The following is an 18,019-nucleotide window of genomic DNA, read 5'->3' on the forward strand; positions in this document are numbered from 1 at the left end:
TACGGCCCCTCCTAAGGCTCTGTCTCTGGACTGTTGGGAAGAGAAGTAGAGGAAGCATGGCATGATGCCCATCCTGGATCCCCAGAGGCAGAAACGCCTGTGCTTCGCCTTGAGGTGGGAACGAGAACCAACCTGCTGTGTTCCCAGAGGCCTATTGTAAAATGTTCTAGACACAGTGATAGTGTGTGTGGGGAGCAGGGCACGCGGGTCACATTATCTGCCGCCCCACACCGCCTTCGCATGGAAGTACCAGCTTACATAAGATAAGGAGAGGCCACGAGCCCTCCCCCTCCACGTCCCTCAAGCACGGTTTGTTTTGGGGAAAGGACGTTATGTTGTTCCTGGATAATTTTTAACTGAGAATGCGGACTTACCCCCAGACATTTGTGTAGCCCTTTTCTTAGCCAGGATTAGGGCAGCTGGCATGAGCGCCTTTTTAGACACATGAACCTCCTCAGTCCTGCTGTTTGGTTTCTGAAAGTCTGTTTTTCTGGAATATTTGGGAGCGGGATGAGCTTCAGAATTTCTAGCAAATGGAGTTGGGATTCATTAAAATAATTTTTACAGCGGTGTAAAAGGAATTTCTAAAAGTTCACCCATTCTAGTGTTGTGCAGTTACTTTCATTCTGTTTCCTTCTATTTGTTCATATGCAGGTATGTTTTATTTTTATAATTATACTAGGCATAGGATGTGTTCATTGTTTTATATTTTTAATATCGATAAATTAAATAATAATGTTTAATATTTCCTAAAATCTTATTAATTTTACCTTCAGAACTATAATTTTAATAACTGAGGAGTATTTCACTTATGTGATGTATCATAATATGCTTGACCAGCCTGTTTGGGGATATCCTGGATTGTTTCCAGTTTTTGCTGCTCTGGGTAATACTGCTACAGATCACTTGGTACATACAGCATTTGTTCTTTTGACTTCTGTCCTTGGAATAAGTTCCCAGAGGAAGGATTACTAGAGCAGAAAGTAGATAACTTGGATTTCCAAAGAGATTTAAGTTCCTTTCCTGCTTTCCCCAGGAGAGGAAAAGAGTGTTGCTCTCTCTTAATTACATTCATTTGATTTTTTTTAGCCCATTTCAGAAGCAAAGACTTACCTAAAGTAAGTCTTAGCTTAGACAACAAGAAGCTTCCTTTTAGAAATTCTTCCCCATAACTTAAAGGACAGACTTGAAGCCACAGCCTGGCCAGGATGTCCAACTTTCTACTCCCACGCTCACTGTGCCCACGCATCCTGGGCCCTGGGAACTCCGTTGTCCTCTGCTTTGAAGCACAGGGTGGGTTAAAGCTTACACAGGGTTAACCGTTTCTCTCCCAATTTCTTCTCAAGTAGGAGTAGGAAGAAAAAAAAACAAAACAAAACACTGTCCCTCAGTGAGCAGGAATGCCCAAACTGTTGACCAGACAGTCCGGTAGACCAGTCCTTACTGCTGGTGTGAGGGAAGGAGGAAGGCCCCGGGCTTGAGCCGCCTTTCACTGTGAACAGGGTAGTGCCTGGTTGCTCCACCATGAGACGCACAAGTCCTGCTAAAGCCCTTTATTACTTCCCTAGTGTTTCAGTTCGGGGGCCTTACCAGAAACAGCAGTGTTTGTGGAGGAGCGTGTGTGTGTGTGTGTGAGAGAGAGAGAGAGAGAGAGAGAGAGAGAGTGACAGTGTGTGTGTGTGTGTGTGTGTGAGAGAGAGAGAGAGTGTGTGACAGTGTGTGTGTGTGTGTGTGTGTGTGTGTGTGTGTGAATGGGGGAGGCGGTTTCTGGTCTCCAAGTGCCCTGCTCCTAGCATTTCTGCTTGACACATGGTGACAGTCTGTGTTGAAGATCTACATGTAAGTAAAGTAAGGACAGTTTCTCTTTGGACACACTCGAGGCTAGGTTATTGACCCTCATTTCCTGGAACAGCAGTGGGCAGCCCTGTAGTGGCCAGAATCCTGTCTGCCCCCTCCCCCCTTGCTGTCAGTGGGTGCAGCCCTTCCCTGTTGGCCTCCTGGGAACTCAGTGACCCCTCCCCTCAGCTCCTCAAGAGGTCTGACTAAAAAGAGCTTGGTCCCACCCCTGCTTCGCTGCCCCACACCCACGCTACCCCTATCTCCCTCTGTCATCTCTTCCCTCTAAACAGAGAGCTTTGCCTCCCTTGCCTGCCTGAAGCTTTGGACTTGCTGTGTTGCTGCCTAATCGCTATTCCTCATGCCTCGCTAATCTGCTTTTCCTTTGCTGCTCAATGTCTTGCAGTCCTCCTCTTTGCTAGCAGCCCGGCAGGCTTCCACCGAAGTACCTACTGCTGCAGACCTTGTCAGTGCAATAGAACAGTTGGTCAAAAACAAGCTGGTAAGTGTGGGTCCTGGAGGCAGTTCTGCGTGTTTCACCTCCATGCGGCTTTTAAACCCTTCTCCACTTGAAAATGATGGATACTCTCTAGGGAAAGCTGCCTCATCATAATTTTGATTACAGTAACTCTCTTTTCAAATATCCTAGTTTATAGAAGACCAATGAAATTTCACACATATGACCTTCTTCTTTTCTTTCTAATGTTTCTTACTAATTAAAAAAAAAAGTTAGCTGGTATTTTTAGTACTAGTGTCAAACTCCTGAAGGTCGTGCCTTTTCCTGCCATCTTTCCCTGTCCCACGCAGGGAGCTGAGTGCTCTCACGGACGCTGCATTGACTTCTCGAAGCCCATCTCCCTGACCACTCCTCACTACCTCTCCATCCCTCTCCACACTGACCCATATACCCTCTTCATTCTGCAAATAACCATTAAAAATTTTTTTCCTTAAAAAATCATCCCGGGGCTTCCCTGGTGGCGCAGTGGTTGAGAGTCTGCCTGCCGATGCAGGGGACACAGGTTCGTGCCTCAGTCTGGGAAGATCCCACATGCCGCGGAGCAGCTGGGCCCGTGAGCCATGGCCGCTGAGCCCTCGCGTCCGGAGCCTGTGCTCCGCAACGGGAGAGGCCACAACAGTTAGAAGCCTGCATACCACACACACAAAAAAAAATCATCCCTTTTTTTTGCATTTTCTCTTTCACCACCTGAGCATGGGCCCTGACCTCATGCCCAGAGTAGCCATTGCTTAATCCTTCTCCCCACCATCTGCCTCCGGCCTCAGGCTCCCATGATTGGCTCCCTCCTCAGTGAGGGCTCCCTGTCTCCCTCTTGCCTACACGGCGATGGTCTCCAATGTGGGGGAGACTCGAAGTACACAAGATGGTTTTTTGAGGTGCTGGAACAAAATATTAGAATCTCTTTAACTCATCATTTTAAAATGGTTTTGTGTATGTTTTATTATGTACATAAGGGTAATACAGGAGTACAGAAATATAATTTATAAATAAATTACATGTTTGGGGAGTGCATGACCAAAATTGTGTTTACTAATTGAAGTATATAATCAAAGTTTGGAAAACCCTGGCCCATAAGGTCCACACTTACCTAGTAGTCTAATGTTCTGCAGCCTATTCTCCAACTTACCTTCCCAACATCCATGTATTATTCCGGGCGATGAACTCGGCTCCAGCTAAATTATTTTCTTCACTGTCCCCAAACATGCATTTGGTTTTCCTCCCCCCAGGTTTCTGTTCAAACCAGCCCAATTCTCTAGAATGTTGTCCTTCTTACTTTTGCTTGTCTAAAGTATAACAGCCCCTCAAGGTCCCACTCAGATCTCATGTCTCCACAAGAGCTTCCCTGACCAGCCCAGGGAAGTGTTTACATCAGTAAACACTTGTTTCTAAAAGTCTGTGTTTTTCATATTTTGGATTACCATTTTCCTCCTGCTACTGCTCACCTACTGCTGTTGTTGGGCACCTCAATGGGCCTCTAGTTTGTGTGATCCATGGGTCAGGTGTTGAGAAGTCACATTAGAGCAAATGTCCCGGAGTAGAGGGAGTGTAGGATAACGCTGGAGCTGATTGGCCCTGTAACAGGCTCTTTACAAATGACTGTTGGATGAATGGCCTTTCGGTGGCAATTTTACCATAATAAGGGCTTCAGCTTTTTCTTCCACCACTAGCTACTTCTTGAGGACCTGCAGTGAACCCAGAATTATAGAGATTTCTTTGGCCAGACATATAAAACCAAGCGTATGTCATGGAAAGGAATGCAAGAGCAGTAGTCTGATTTCTCAGAATCTTCTAACCAAAATTCTATCCTTTCTCCTTTCATCTACTTTCTCTTTCCTCCCATCTCAATACGTACCCACTGTGGGATAGTGATGGAGCACCAGTAGTTGGTTGTTTCCTCAGCTGCGTTTGAGAATACGGAGTTACGTCTTCATCTCCGAGACTGGTATGCCTGTTTCTCATGAGCTCTCTAGCTTAGAAGAGGATAAGATCTAGAGCCTGTAAAAGTTCTGGAGTTTTTATTTAACTGTAAGTGCAAGAGTGTTCCAGCTGCCAGAATAGCCAGTGTGGTCGTAGGCTGGGTTAATGAAAGTACAACGTACAGATCCAGGGGCGTCATAGCCCCATTGTACTCAAAGCTCTTCAGACCATGCCCGTCATGAGTTGTGTGGAGTCGTGTATCGGGTTCTGAACTTGGCATTCTAAAATGCTCTTGAACTCAGTGGAAGGGCCCTCCCTGGAGGAGGAAACCAATACCACGTGGTCCATGTCATTTGATGGAGAGTTGCAGAAACTGGGGTTAAGAATGGGGAGAAGAAGTTAGGAGAGAGAAGACACACGAGAGCTGTCTTCTCATAACTGAGCACTGCTGTGGAAAAGAAGGGCTGGTCTCACTCTTGGTTGCTCCAGAGGGCAGAACGTGTGGGTGGAAATTAGCTCAGTATAAGAAGAACTAATATGGTCCTTCCCAATTTACAGAATCTGGAAATATTACAGGGGCATCTGGCATACTCGGACTTTTATATCTAGGGCTTAGGTTCTTTCTGATTTCTATTTTGGTTGCTCAAGTGATGGCACTAAATGCTGTAGTTAGAAATCATTTCCAGGAAGGACCCTGAGTCAAAATGATTGGCCAGAAACAACCTGCAAACTAATTCCATTACCATAAAACCTGAGACTTCAAGTCACGTGGCAGAGCAGTTCTCCTCCGTTCCCTTACCCTGCTGCTCTCTGCCTGGGTGCACCTTTCCAATAAAGTCTCTTGCTTTGTCAGCAAAAAAAAAAAAAAAGAAAAAAGAAATCATTTGGCCCCCCGGCTCCACCCAGAAGCCATAAGATCCCTTGTGTCCCTGAGTCCCAAAGCTGCCCTTGGTGCTGTATGGTCACGTGGTCATGACTGTGCCAAGGCTGTGGCCTCCAGCAGTTGTGATCTCTCCTGCTGGAAAGCTGCTGTTAGGCAACCAGGACAGCGGTTCCCCATTCACCTGCAGATAAAACCCCGAAGACCCCCAGAAACTCCTTTGGCGAGTCCCTCTGGGCATTAATGGATACTTCTGAGGTCTCACCTACCAGCCTTTGTCTTTAATCAGTGCTTTTGTTTGCCAAGAGAGCATGCCCACCCGCCTCCCCCCAAAGAGAGCTCAAATACTTGTTCTGGGTTTTGTATTAAAGGTATTGTCTTTAACTCTAAGCCAGGACTAAGGCTCCCCCTGCTTTTCCCATGTGATTTTTAATAAAGTTTTTCCTAGACGTAGGGACTGGCGGCGGTGGTGCTGAGTGTATAAGGAATCAGAAGACCTAGATGTTAGTCCAGTCCCTGCTACTTATTGCGTAGCCCTGGGCAAGTTACTTCATCTACTTGGGCCTCTCTTTTATCTCACTTATCAACGACGATTCTGTCCACCTGAATCTCATCTCAAGCGAGTCATGTTGAAGACTGAGTCAGGTGTGAATGCACTTTGTAAACTGATAAGCGAGCATCCCACAAATGTTAGCTCTTAGCTCGTTTGCATTGTGAAGAAGCAGGGAAAGGGAACCAGTCATCCTTTATCTTCTATAGTCACACCCTGAACACAGGGACACAGTATTTGTCAGTCAGTAGATCCTGGTTGGGTGAATGTTGCAGGGTAATAGTTTAGCAATCTATGTCATTTGGCTTTATTCCTCAAGTTTGAGAAGCAAGAGATTCCTGGCCGTAAGGGAATCTAGTGTGTTTCTAAACAGCCCAGGATTCCATCACCTGCCTGAGGTGAACGTTTAAGCCCCTAAAAAGAAAGCCTCCTCCCTGAGCTCCCGTCCTCAGGCACATCACAGTAGTTTACTGGGCTCAGGACGGCACTCGCAGACCCTTGGCTGAAAATCTTTAGGGAAGGGACTGGCCAGGACTGAGCTCTTGTTCAGTCTGCCTGCTGGCCTGGCATCCTGAGAATTAGTCCTACCTGCTTCAGCAAGACTTCCTGCCCTCTGGATCTCCTACTTTGATAGCATTCACCTCCCTAGGTCAACCTGTGGGCCACAGAACGTGGCTAGGGCAAGGCTGCATTTGTTGTGGGTGTTTTGCTCTCCTTTAGGTGAATCAGCTTGCTCTGTAAAAGGTCGAGTTAACAGAAGTTCATTGTCCAGACGGGAGGAAATAATGACCCCTCATCATATCCAATATGTAGATGTATGCTTTCAGGAGCCGAGTTCCTCTGGCATCCCTCTGTGGAAAAGATTCCTGAGCTTGTTAAAATGGAATAGCTTAGATATCCAACAAAAATTTTAACCCGAAGTCACAAACCTGTAATGTCATTTGCCTGGAAAATCCAGATTTCAGTTTTTCTACTATAAAATGTCTTCCCTACCCTTACCCCCAAGTTGCCTGGGAATGACTAAGATCTAATACTTTTTGTCAAGAGATTTCATGCTAACTTGTATAAATTAGTATAATTTATAATTCGTATAAAAGGGTGGGACAGCTAAGGGGTTGGTTGTGGGAGGTGGTGCTGGATCAGCTCCTTGACTGTTGTTTTATCAGATGAGCTTTGACTGAGAGGTTTCATATAAAAGTTTCATATAAAACTCTTTGAGTTTCATTCAGTAAATTCTCGGAGTCCTACTATGTGCCAGTCCTGCCAGCACAGAACCTTCCTTAATGGAGCTCACAGTCAAGGGTCAATGCTCAAAAATCCTCTCCTGCCTGGACTGTTGCAACCGTTTCCTCCCTGATTTCAGCCTGACGTCTCTTCACATGACTGCTGGAGGGATCTTGCTTTTCTTTCGTTCTTCCTTTTTAAAAAAACTTTTAATAGTTCTTTTCTGTAATAAAAGCAATTATATGCTCATTCAGGAAAAATTGGAAAAATGACAAGAGTTTAAACACAAATTATATCTCATCCTATCATCATCTAGACATAGTCAGTGTTGAAATTTAGATATTTTTAAAATAATGTAGTTAGTCATAGAGTATATAAAACTTAAGTCCTGTTTTCCTTTTACTGTCATATCAGATACATTTTCCCAGGTCATGAAAAGCTCTTAGGAGCATTAAGACTGATCTTTCTAAAACTTAAATCCAATCATGTTACTTTCCTGCTTAAAATTCTCCCATCGTTGGTCTTCGAAGGTAAAGTCTCTACTTTTTCTTTTTAATTGAAATATGGTTGATTTACAATCTTGTGTTAGTTTCAGGTGTTCAGCATAGTGATTTGGGTTTTTTGCAGATTATATGCTACACACAAGGCTTCTGATGATCTGATCTCTGCATCCTTCTCCAGCATTGTCTGTTTCACTCCCTACTTCTTCTTTCCCTAGTACCCACTCCCCCCAACTCACATAACACACAGTTACTTGCTAATCCCCCTCTCCCCCTGCTTCACACTCTGTATCCTACCTATACCAGGTGGCCTTCAGCTTCCCAGGCTGCCCTGTGTAGTTTCTCAACTTGATCCTTTAGTCACAGTGCTCCTCCTGCCTGGATCATCCTTCCATTGGTGTATCCAGTGAAATCCTTTCCATTTCTCAGTACTCAGTTCAAGCATTGCCTCTTCCATTAAGCCTTTCCCAACCTTCCCTATCCCATCATAGAGCTGCCTGCTCCTTTTTTTCATCCTCCCCATAGTACCCCTCCTACCTAGAAGAATGCCCACTGTAGCTTAGATTTTGGTGGGCAGGCAACCACGTCTTATCCATCTTCATTTCTCCAGCACTTTGTAAATATTCAGCACATAGTAGAAGCACAATAAATATTTGCTTAAGTACAAACAACTCAGTCATAACACTGTGTAATAAATGCTGTTCAGGGGGTGTGGAAAGGGTGCATATAGGAGACCAGAGGAAGGGCATTTTCTGGGTATGTGGTCCAAGATCGAGCTGACAGGAAATGTGTTCATTTTTATTGTGGCAGTAGCCTTCCTCCATAATTAATCTTCTTTTTTGAATCCTATTTGCATCTCTGTTCCCTGACATGGCACCAGCTATAGGAGCACCCATTTGCAACATTTGTTGCTTCCTCCTTTGCACACCTTTTCCTTTGTCTGCTGAGACTGCTGTGGCCCTGAGCGCCAGACAGTGCAGAAGTCCTCCCTGGGCAGCACAGCCCACCGCTCATCAACCAGCCATCACTTCCCATGTCCCCCAAGGAGCAGCACAGACAATTGCAGGTCACCCATAGTTGCCCTTGGCTGGAACCTCGTATCCCAACTCTAGCACAGGTAGCCAGGTTCTCAGAAGGAATCACTCTTGAATTACTGTAAGTATTTATAGCCAATGCCATTATTTGAGGCAGCTAACATACAGCTTAGCCAGACCCTATATTTCCCTCTACTTCCTCTCTCGCTGCCTCTGCCTTCCTCAACTGCATCCCAGAGAGTCCTTCCCCAGAGATAACTTGGGCTTCTTTGCTCGTATAACGGGTCGGGCAAGAGGAGATGGAACATATCTCCCTGTGTGACACTTTGGACTCCTCAGATGTCCTTCATTCTGTAGAAGAGTTGAGCGTGGACCACGCCAAGAGGGATGGTCCACGGAAGGGCCTTGTAGCAGAGGTGTAAGCCTGTTTCCCACGCCTTGCAGCCAGCACCCTGCCAGCCAGCAAGCTACGGAACAAAGACTAGAACAGGACAGTGGGGACAGTGGGAGGGGAGGTAAAAGGCATGTAATTGGATCAGTCACCAGCTGGGTCCATCTGCCTGTGGAGCCTGTCTCTGGTGGTGGCACCAGGGGACATGTCACATGTCGTTGGAAAGCCTGTCTGTCCGGTGGCTTGTCAGACCTCGGCACCAAACACTCATTTCCTTAATAACTGGTTACAGATCCTGAATCCATAAATGTAGCTAAACTCTTCTTGACCTTTCTATATTTTTAGCCTAGGCTGCTTCTCTGCATGACAACGTCCATGGTTGATTACTTGTTCTGTGAGATACCTTCATGTCAAGTTAAAAGCAGCTCTCTCTCTCGAGCTTGAAGACCCTGTCCTCTTAATGCTGGCTTCTAGTGTTGGTAACAAATTCATGTTTGGCCCTTGGCACAAGCCTTGGATTTGGGGATGGAGTGAGGGGAAAGAAGGTTGACATCTCAGCTTTAAGTTTTTCAGCCTCCAATTCTAGTAATCCCCACCTGTTCTCATATAATGGCCCCACTGGTCACCTCGTTCGCTTTTTGTTTTGTTTACCTGCGCTTTTCCTACACTCTATTCAGCCTCTGTTGAAATACAGCAGCTAAGTGAGTTTGTGACAGATACTCCAAGTGTGGGTTGTTTGAGACCATGCTGAAGCCTTTTGTTCCTACTACCTTTGGGGTCACTTCTTTTTTTTTTTTTTTTGCGGTACGCGGGACTCTCACTGCCGTGGCCTCTCCCGTTGCGGAGCACAGGCTCCGGACGTGCAGGCTCAGCGGCCATGGCTCACGGGCCCAGCCGCTCCGCGGCACGTGGGATCTTCCCGGACCGGGGCACGAACCCGTGTCCCCTGCATCGGCAGGCGGACTCTCAACCACTGCGCCACCAGGGAAGCCCTGGGGGCACTTCTTGATCTTTGTGACTTTAACCTTAGGGCTGATGTTTTCAAAGACGGCTAAAGTAAAGCCTTTCCTTTTCCTACGACAGTGGCTGTAGGAGACAGTCGTTTTGTGTGGCTAGTTGGGATTACTCTCCCATATTTGTTTTCCATTTGCCCACCGTGACCTTGGTCTCCAGTCTTACTGTTTATCCACATGGTTTCTGCCAGTTTGCATAATGAAATGCTAAGCTGCGTGCTCTTTCTTCTACAGCACTTATAAAACTGTTAAGATTGACCCCATCGTTTAGCATCCTTATTGTTAATACTTCCATCCATGGGGGCAGTGGGGGAACCCACCACTGTAGAGCATTTTAAATTTTTCAAGGGGTTGTACACCTATTGTCTCTGACTTTTCCTTAAAAATCTGTAGAAAGGAGAGACCCAACTTGAAAATGGAGAAAAACTGAAGCATGGAACAATTTTATCTGTCTCCCTTAAAATCATCCAGGGACTGGCAGATCTAGGATTAGAATCCTTTACCCTTAGCTCTTTCGAGAGTAACATATTAATCCCTTTAACTTGTTTCTTTTCTTTCTTTTTTTTTTTTTTTAATTTATTTATTTTATTTATTTATTTTTGGGTACATTGGGTCTTTGTTGCAGCACGCGGGCTTTCTTTAGTTGTGGCGAGCCGGGGCTACTCTTCATTGCTGTGCGCGGGCTTCTCATTACGGTGGCTTCTCTTGTTGTGAAGCACAGGTCCTAGAGCGCATGGGCTTCAGTAGTCGTGGCGTGCAGGCTCACTAGTTGTGGCTCACAGGCTCTAGAGCGCAGGCTCAGTAGTTGTGGCACGTGGGCTTAGTTGCTCCGCAGCATGTGGCATCTTCCCGGCCCAGGGCTCAAACCCGTGTCCCCTGCATTGGCGGGCGGATTCTTAACCACTGCGCCACTAGGGAAGTGCCCCTTTAACTTGTTTCTTCGTCCTGCAGCACCTTAATTAAAAGAGATGAAAAGGATTAATAAATGAAAGAAAGCCCTTGGTAAATAATCTTAGCAAAGATGTTTTTAGAAAAGGCTAAAGTCTGTTTACCTCTTCTTGTCTACATCTCATTGGCCTCTTCAAAGAAAATCGTAGCTGATTTAACAAACATGATTTTACTGAACAAATTCTCCTATCACTGCCCTCCCCTTGTCAATTCACATTTGGTGGTCCTACGAGTGAGGATTTTCTTTCCTCATTGCTTGTTTGGTGTAGAATTGCGACGATTAGCTTTACCTCTGGAGCTCTTACCCAGAGATCAATCACTTTGACGGTGTTCATTATGTTCGGGAAATTGGCGGCCCCTGACACCAAGTACATCCTAATTGCCTGAGAAGGTGGCGGCTCTGGGCTCCCTGCTGCAGGAAGATGGGAGTCTCTGGCCTCCTGGTACTTCACTGAAGTTCAGTGAGGACAGCCTTGGTTAGTAATCCACCAAGTTGGCTGTGGCTGGGCTGGGGGGGCACAAGGACTTCCAGACCACTTTCCCACGTTCACTTCTCTAAGGCTGTTCATTCTTCTCTTTTCAGAGTCTGGAAGGAGGCTCGTACCGGGGGAGCTTGAAAGACCCCACAGGCTGCCTGAATGAGGGCATGACCCCACCCACACCTCCTAGAAACCTGGAAGAAGAACAGAAAGCCAAGGCCCTGAGAGGCAGGATGTAAGTGCTTCCCCAGACTCCAGCCTGGTGCACGTGTGTGCAATGGACAAGGGACGGGGTCCTGTGCAGTTTGGGGAGAATTAAGGATTCCCCACACTGTGTTTCCATTGGCGCCATTCGTTCTAAGTAAAGGTGACCGGTCTATACAGTGTGACCTTGATCAACAACGGGCTGTTTGGCACTGACTTTAAGGATTTTCAGCTGAAATATTTTCTGTAAGATAAGGGCTATTACTGATGGTGTGGTTATAACCAAGTCTGTTAGAAATTTAAAACATGCTGATAAAACACAAAACAACAAAGGTCAGGGAACTATGGGACCATTACTGTGGCTCCATATCAAAGACTCCATGTTAGAAAGTCTGACGGAGTTTCATCTGAGGAAACGTTTCCCCACATGTAGGAAAGTAACGTATAGGAAAAGGGAGCTGTTGGGCTACCATGCTGGGTTCTAGCTCCACCCCTTCTCCAGCGGTTTTTATTTAAAAAAAAAATTTTATAGAGTAATATTTGTTTTTTGGGGGGGTTTTGTTAGCCCAATTTTTTTTAATTGAGATACAGTTGATGTACAATATTACGTAAGTTACAGGTGTACAACATAGTGATTCACAAACTTTAAACGTTATACTTCATTTATAGTTATTATAAAATATTGGCTATATTTCCCTGTGCTATACAATATATCCTTGCTTATTTATTTTACACATAATAGTTTGTACTTCTTAATCCCCTACTACTATCTTGCCCGTCCCCCTTCCCTCTCCCCACTGGTAACCACTAGTTTGTTCTCTATATCTGTGAGTCTGTTTCCTTTTTGTTATATTCACTAGTTTTTTTTTATTTTTTAGATTCCACATACAAGTGATATCATACAGTATTTGTCTTTCTCTGTCTGACTTATTTCACTGTGGGCTGAGTTCCAAGAGAACCTCTTTACTTTTAGAATGGTTAGGGGTAAATACAATTCACATTGGCAGTCCATTTCACAAGAACCCATATGTTTTGCAAGGTTTGAGTTATCTACCGTGATGTGAAGTCAATCTTCTATTACTTGATTCGATCAAGAAGATAGCAACACCATTACTGCAAAACTACAGTCCCTCCAAAACTTGTTTTGTTGTTTAGGGTTTCACTCTGTGTTGCACGCAGAGCTGCTAATGAGTCTTGCACGTAGCTTGATGTGTGAGAGATGGTAAGCACAGTGAGAATGGGATAGGCAGGCGGAAAAGGTCCCGCCCTGTTGCTAATTAGCCTGCCCTTCTGCCCCAAACTAGTCACTCCTTTAGCCTGGTCATAGACATGAAGATTAGCAAAAATAAAGGAGGCCAGGTCCTTCTGTTGCCTGCAGATAGACGAAGTGACCATTTATAACTGTTACCAAGGAAACATCATAGCTAGGGCCTGGCCCCAGAGCAGGGCTGTCACCTCCTAATGGAAATGAGCAAGTGTCATGTAAGTGCTCTGGTTCCATATTTACCCCCTTAACTTTATGGGTGCTCAGGGGGAACCCCAGGAATAGAATGGGGTAAAGAAATACCATCCCCAAAGGGAAGTTTCTTAGGACTTGTACAAAGCTGCTTCTCCTTAGCTTTTCAGTTTTTACATAGATGAGGCAGGGTTGGAGCTGATGTTCCAGTCTTGTCAAGCCAAAGCAAAACTTATATCAGGAAGGTGAAAGCTTATATTAGGGAGGTAACCTTTAAGGTGACAGGTGTTCCTTGGCAAAGCTTATCTCTACTCTTGTAATAGGGCCTATGAACAGTCATTTAAGTCATTGTCTTGCTTCCAGACATGATATTGTCTAATTTTGCTCCAACAGGCAAAGGTTTGTTGCTTCTTTTACCCAATTCATTCATTTCTTCCCCCTCTTCTCACTCTCTCGCCCTCCTCCACATATTTTCACATCCTGCAGTGTCCCAAAAATCCAGGCATTAGAATGAGTCATTCCTTTTACTGTATATTGTCCTTATTCTGCTATACTTTATGGTCATGATGAAAGAGAGGATGTGAAGCTGGAGGCTGGGGGGGATAGAGAATTGAGACTCAATCCAGTAAGCCCTCAAAAGGTTTAATGAGAGCTCCATGGAGAGAAGGTGTAAACAGACAGTTATTTGTCCAGGAGAAGAAAAAAGCCAAGAATGGACTCAATTGTCTTCAAGTTTTAGCCACTCATTTATTCAACAAATATTTGTTGAGCACCTGTTATGTACCAAGTGCTTGGCGTACACAGCAGTGAATAAAACAAACAATAACGACAAAAGAAAAGTCCATGCTCTCGTGACACGTTTACATTCTAATGGGAGAAATCATACAATAAACAAAATGTAAAATAAATCATGTAGTATGTTAGAAGCTGGAAGAAAAGAAAAAAGAGTAAGGGAGATCGGGAGTATGGATGAGGCCACGTTGCGGCTTTAAATGGTTCTGACCAAAGCGGTCTGCGCAAAGACCAGAAGCAGGTAAGGAACTAGCCTGTAGCCATGGAGGAAACGTATTCTCAACACAAGCAACAGCCAGTGCAAAGGCTGTAAGAGATTTTTCTGCGGAAGACCAGCCATTCCCTACCATTGTGAAGGATAGACGTCAGAAGTAGGTCTGACCTGTAGCTGGAAGAAGTTTAGTTGGACCAAAGAATAGCATTTACTTTGTAAATAACCTTTACTCATAAGAACTGAACATGAAAAAAATTGCTTTATTGTCAGTTCAGTTTATTTGACAATTGATTGTGTACTGCCTTGAGATGCATGTAGCATAAATCTTTTATGTACCTTTTCAGAATGTCTTTTAATGTGTCATTATCTCTCCAAGTGTTTTTCATCAGCTCTTCAAGGGAGGAGATGCTAGGTCCACTGGCAGCACCTAGTCTAATCCTCTTCCCTAGAGGCTGGAAAGCCCAGGACACACTTCAATGTCAGCAGGTAGCTTAGCACAGAAATACCACCCAGAGGCAGAGAACTGGACTTCATCTCCAGAAGGCCCTTCTAGCCCCAAATTCCCACTCTAACTTTCCTGTGGTTTTTCTTCTACCACCTTCTTCCAAGTGGTAACTCGGACCATGCTAAAGATACATTTAAATGCTTTTATTTGGCGTTGCCAGTTCCTTCCTGTGGCCTGAAACACATAATTGTGTGTATCAGAGAGAGGGAGCTGGTTGGAAGTGCTGGGCATGCTGATAAAGAAGCCTGTGTTCCCCATCGCCCTGAGGCTCTAGGCCCGGGGATTCGGTGGCTTCTCTGTGCTGTATGGACAAGAATTTCAGAGGAATTGCTTCCTGGGTTCAGAACGGCTACTACCGTTGGGCTGGGGCCCCTCTTTGACATCCTAGAGCTTGACCCCTTCTGCCACTCGGGTCAAAAATGCAGTTGTATGGCTCCAGGCTAAACTCTTTCAAACTTAGATAATACAAATCAGACTCCATTAAGCTGCGTACACCTACCCTGCCCCTGTGCACAGCCATACGTGTTTTATGTCCAGCTCTTTACTGTCTGGACAGGAAGAAAGAAGTGTTTGGGTTTGACGCCTCAGGGACTCCAGAGAGCCAGTCTGAGTCGTTTAACCAGGCAGCGGGCGACAGTGAAAGAGCAGAGTCTTTGGACTCTTGTACAACTGGGTTCAAATCCCAGCTCTGCTTCTCACATTGTCATCTTGGGCGATACTGCCTCAGTATTTCCATCTACATAAACCAGAGCTTATAGTACTTACCTTCTCATAAGCTTGAGGAAAGCCAGATGAAGCAACTGGCACAAAAGCAAATGTTCTAAGAGGAAGAAATCATTAACAAGAAAGAAACCAAGAAAGTAAATGTCCTCGTAGTGATTAAATCCCGCATCGGGTGGGGATGGGGATGTGGCCACACTGAAAGGGGTGATTAGGGAATCTTTCTGGCCTGGACGGGGGATTTTTGCAGGCCAGTTACCATGGACGCCTACCTGAATGATTGTAGCTTCTGTATCTCAAACACTTCACTTGATGACAGTGTCTCTGAGGCCCAAAGGTTGCTTATCAGACAGATGTCTTTCTCTTCTTGTTAAGCAAAGAACAGAGCTGACACGAAGGAGGAAAAGCCTCCTGCTGATCCCTTGGCTTCGAAGCTTTCGTAACTCAGTTTTGCCCAAGTGACTGTTATTCCTTCTGCCTTGTGTCTGTACAACTATTCAGTTGTAGGTGAGGGAGGAGGAAGCATAAGGAATAGGAAGACAGATGCTGGGTTGTGAGCATTGTTCTTCTGGCTGTTGCTGCCATCTGGGAAAGCCTTCTCAGCCCCGCTGCCCTCAGCTCCTGAGCAGCGGGGGCCTCTCATCCAGAGGGCACCAGCCAGCACCTCCCCCAGGGTGCCCAGCGTGGGTTTGGGTGGTCTTGTCATAGAGACGCCAAAGTAACTTTCCTGTGAACTTCAGTGTGAAGATTTCTTGCTTCACAGTGAAGAGGAACCCTCACTGTTCTTAATCTCCTGCTCAGGTTTGTCCTGAATGAACTGGTACAGACAGAGAAAGACTATGTGAAGGATCTGGGGATTGTGGTAGAGGTGAGTACATGGCTCAGGGCGGGTCTGTGGTCACCCAGCCAGTGGCATATTGGACCCTACCTGGGCCCTGTGGTGTTCTGTTTTGTTTTGTTTATTTTTTAATTTATTTATTTTTATTTACTTTTTGGCTGCATTGGGTCTTCGTTGCTGCGCGCGGGCTTTCTCTAGTTGCGGCGAGCGGGGGCTGCTCTTCGTTGCGGTGCGCGGGCTTCTCATTGCGGTGGCTTCTCTTGTTGTAGAGCACGGGCTCTAGGCGCGCGGGCTTCAGTAGTTGTGGCTTGTGGGCTCGGTAGTTGTGGCTTGTGGGCTCCAGAGCACAGGCTCAGTAGTTGTGGCACACGGGCTTAGTTGCTCCGCGGCATGTGGGATCTTCCTGGACCAGGGATCGAACCCATGTCCCCTGCATTGACAGGAGGATTCTTAACCACCGTGCCACCAGGGAAGTCCTGGCCCCATGGTGATTTAACTTGACAGTATGTATTTTACTCTCCCTGGGTATTTGTAGAGATGAAACTAAAAATGGTAGTAGATCAAATAGAATATGTAGGTAAGTTTTTTTCTTTTCCCCTTGAAATATTATAAGAGATTTAGAGGAGGGTAGGGCCCCAAATGTTGCAGCCTCTTAGTTAGACCTGAATCCATTTCACCTTGTTTTAGGTGACCAAGTTATTGTCTCCAGAGCTTTTCATTGGTATCTAACCAATATATATACTAGTTATAAATAAATAAATAAATATATATATATATATAAAACCATAAATATAAGAATATACAGACATATTCTTCACAGTTATGAGCCAGCATGGGCACTAAGCAAGTCAAGCAGGTCACTCTTAGTGAAACCTTGGGGCTTCCATGTTTCCCTAGTTTGCTACCAAGAGGACAAAGAAAAAACCACCAATAAGGCGAGATTGGCAGGTCCACAGTTAAAAGTCAACTTGATAGTAAATAGAACAGCTCTCTCCATAGGGGTTTACTTTAGGGGGATTTAGACACTTGGAGGAAAAAGTCTAAGAAACTAAATGGATAATTTAGATGCCCTAGAGCCCTGCTGTTAATCATCTTAAACGACAGGATGTGAAGTCTAAAAAGTGAATGCCTGATATCTGAATCACCTGCTGGTTCCTTACATTGGGTCTGTAAGCCCCCATCCTATGCAGTCTGCTGATTTAGGGGTTCGTATTTACCTGTCCTGAACCTTGGATACACAGACTAACCTGGCAGATAGAAGACTTGAATTCTAACTTGGGGAAAGTTATCCTCTGTTCCAAGGTGGGATGGGGGCAGCTAGAGTTGTAGCAGCCTCCATAAGCAGTCCAGCCTGGAAGTGGAAGGCTTGGGAATCTGCAGACTGAGGTCCAGGGAAGTCAGACATCAGTGGTGTGACTTAGACAAATCCCATAATTCCCCATGCACTGGCTTTCTCATCTTTCGATGGGGATAAGTGCTGGTACAACCTCAGAACCTGATTTTAAAACTGCGATAAGATTATATATGATAGCACTTTACAGAATCGAAAGTATTCACCTATTAAGACTTATTTCTAGGTCAAACACATCTAGTTTTAAGCCTTTAAAGACGTAATTAATTGGATTGGGAGATGGGAGAAGAACAGGCAACTGTTTCTTCTTTGTCCTGCTTTCTTACGGGGGCTGGAGACAAAGAAAGGGACCCAGAACTTCACAGAAGTTTTGTCTGTCCCTCTGCACAAGGGTGAAGTCCTGGTTGAGTGTGGAGAAACCACAGAAGCCCTTGGCCGCCTCCTCACACGCACTGGGGGCTTCCACAGGGCTGCAGGGTGGGGCTTGGCCCAGAAAGCCTCCTCGTGAAAACGCTTTACTCACCGTTGCCTCCGCCCCGCAGGGCTTCATGAAGAGGATAGAAGAAAAGGGTGTCCCTGAGGACATGCGAGGAAAGGATAAAATCGTGTTTGGAAATATTCACCAGATTTATGATTGGCATAAGGAGTAA

General features: G+C 45.4%; 1 protein-coding gene across 19 annotated transcripts in view; it reads left to right on the forward strand.

Annotated features, from left to right (window-relative positions):
• The window catches only part of KALRN (kalirin RhoGEF kinase), a 646,553-nt gene that overhangs the window by 574,212 nt on the left and 54,322 nt on the right, over nucleotides 1-18,019 (forward strand). For 14 of the 19 annotated variants that reach the window (XM_060298164.1, XM_060298165.1, XM_060298167.1 and 11 more), the window contains 4 exons: nucleotides 2,243-2,338; nucleotides 11,394-11,524; nucleotides 15,982-16,048; nucleotides 17,912-18,015. In XM_060298164.1, coding sequence (XP_060154147.1) covers nucleotides 2,243-2,338; nucleotides 11,394-11,524; nucleotides 15,982-16,048; nucleotides 17,912-18,015 — 398 coding nt within the window. The remainder of the gene's footprint in view (nucleotides 1-2,242; nucleotides 2,339-11,393; nucleotides 11,525-15,981; nucleotides 16,049-17,911; nucleotides 18,016-18,019) is intronic. The other 5 variants (XM_030858647.2, XM_060298171.1, XM_060298177.1 and 2 more) reach the window with 1 other exon arrangement.

The sequence above is a fragment of the Globicephala melas genome, chromosome 4, assembly GCF_963455315.2.
Source record: "Globicephala melas chromosome 4, mGloMel1.2, whole genome shotgun sequence".
NCBI classification, from domain to species: domain Eukaryota; kingdom Metazoa; phylum Chordata; class Mammalia; order Artiodactyla; family Delphinidae; genus Globicephala; species Globicephala melas.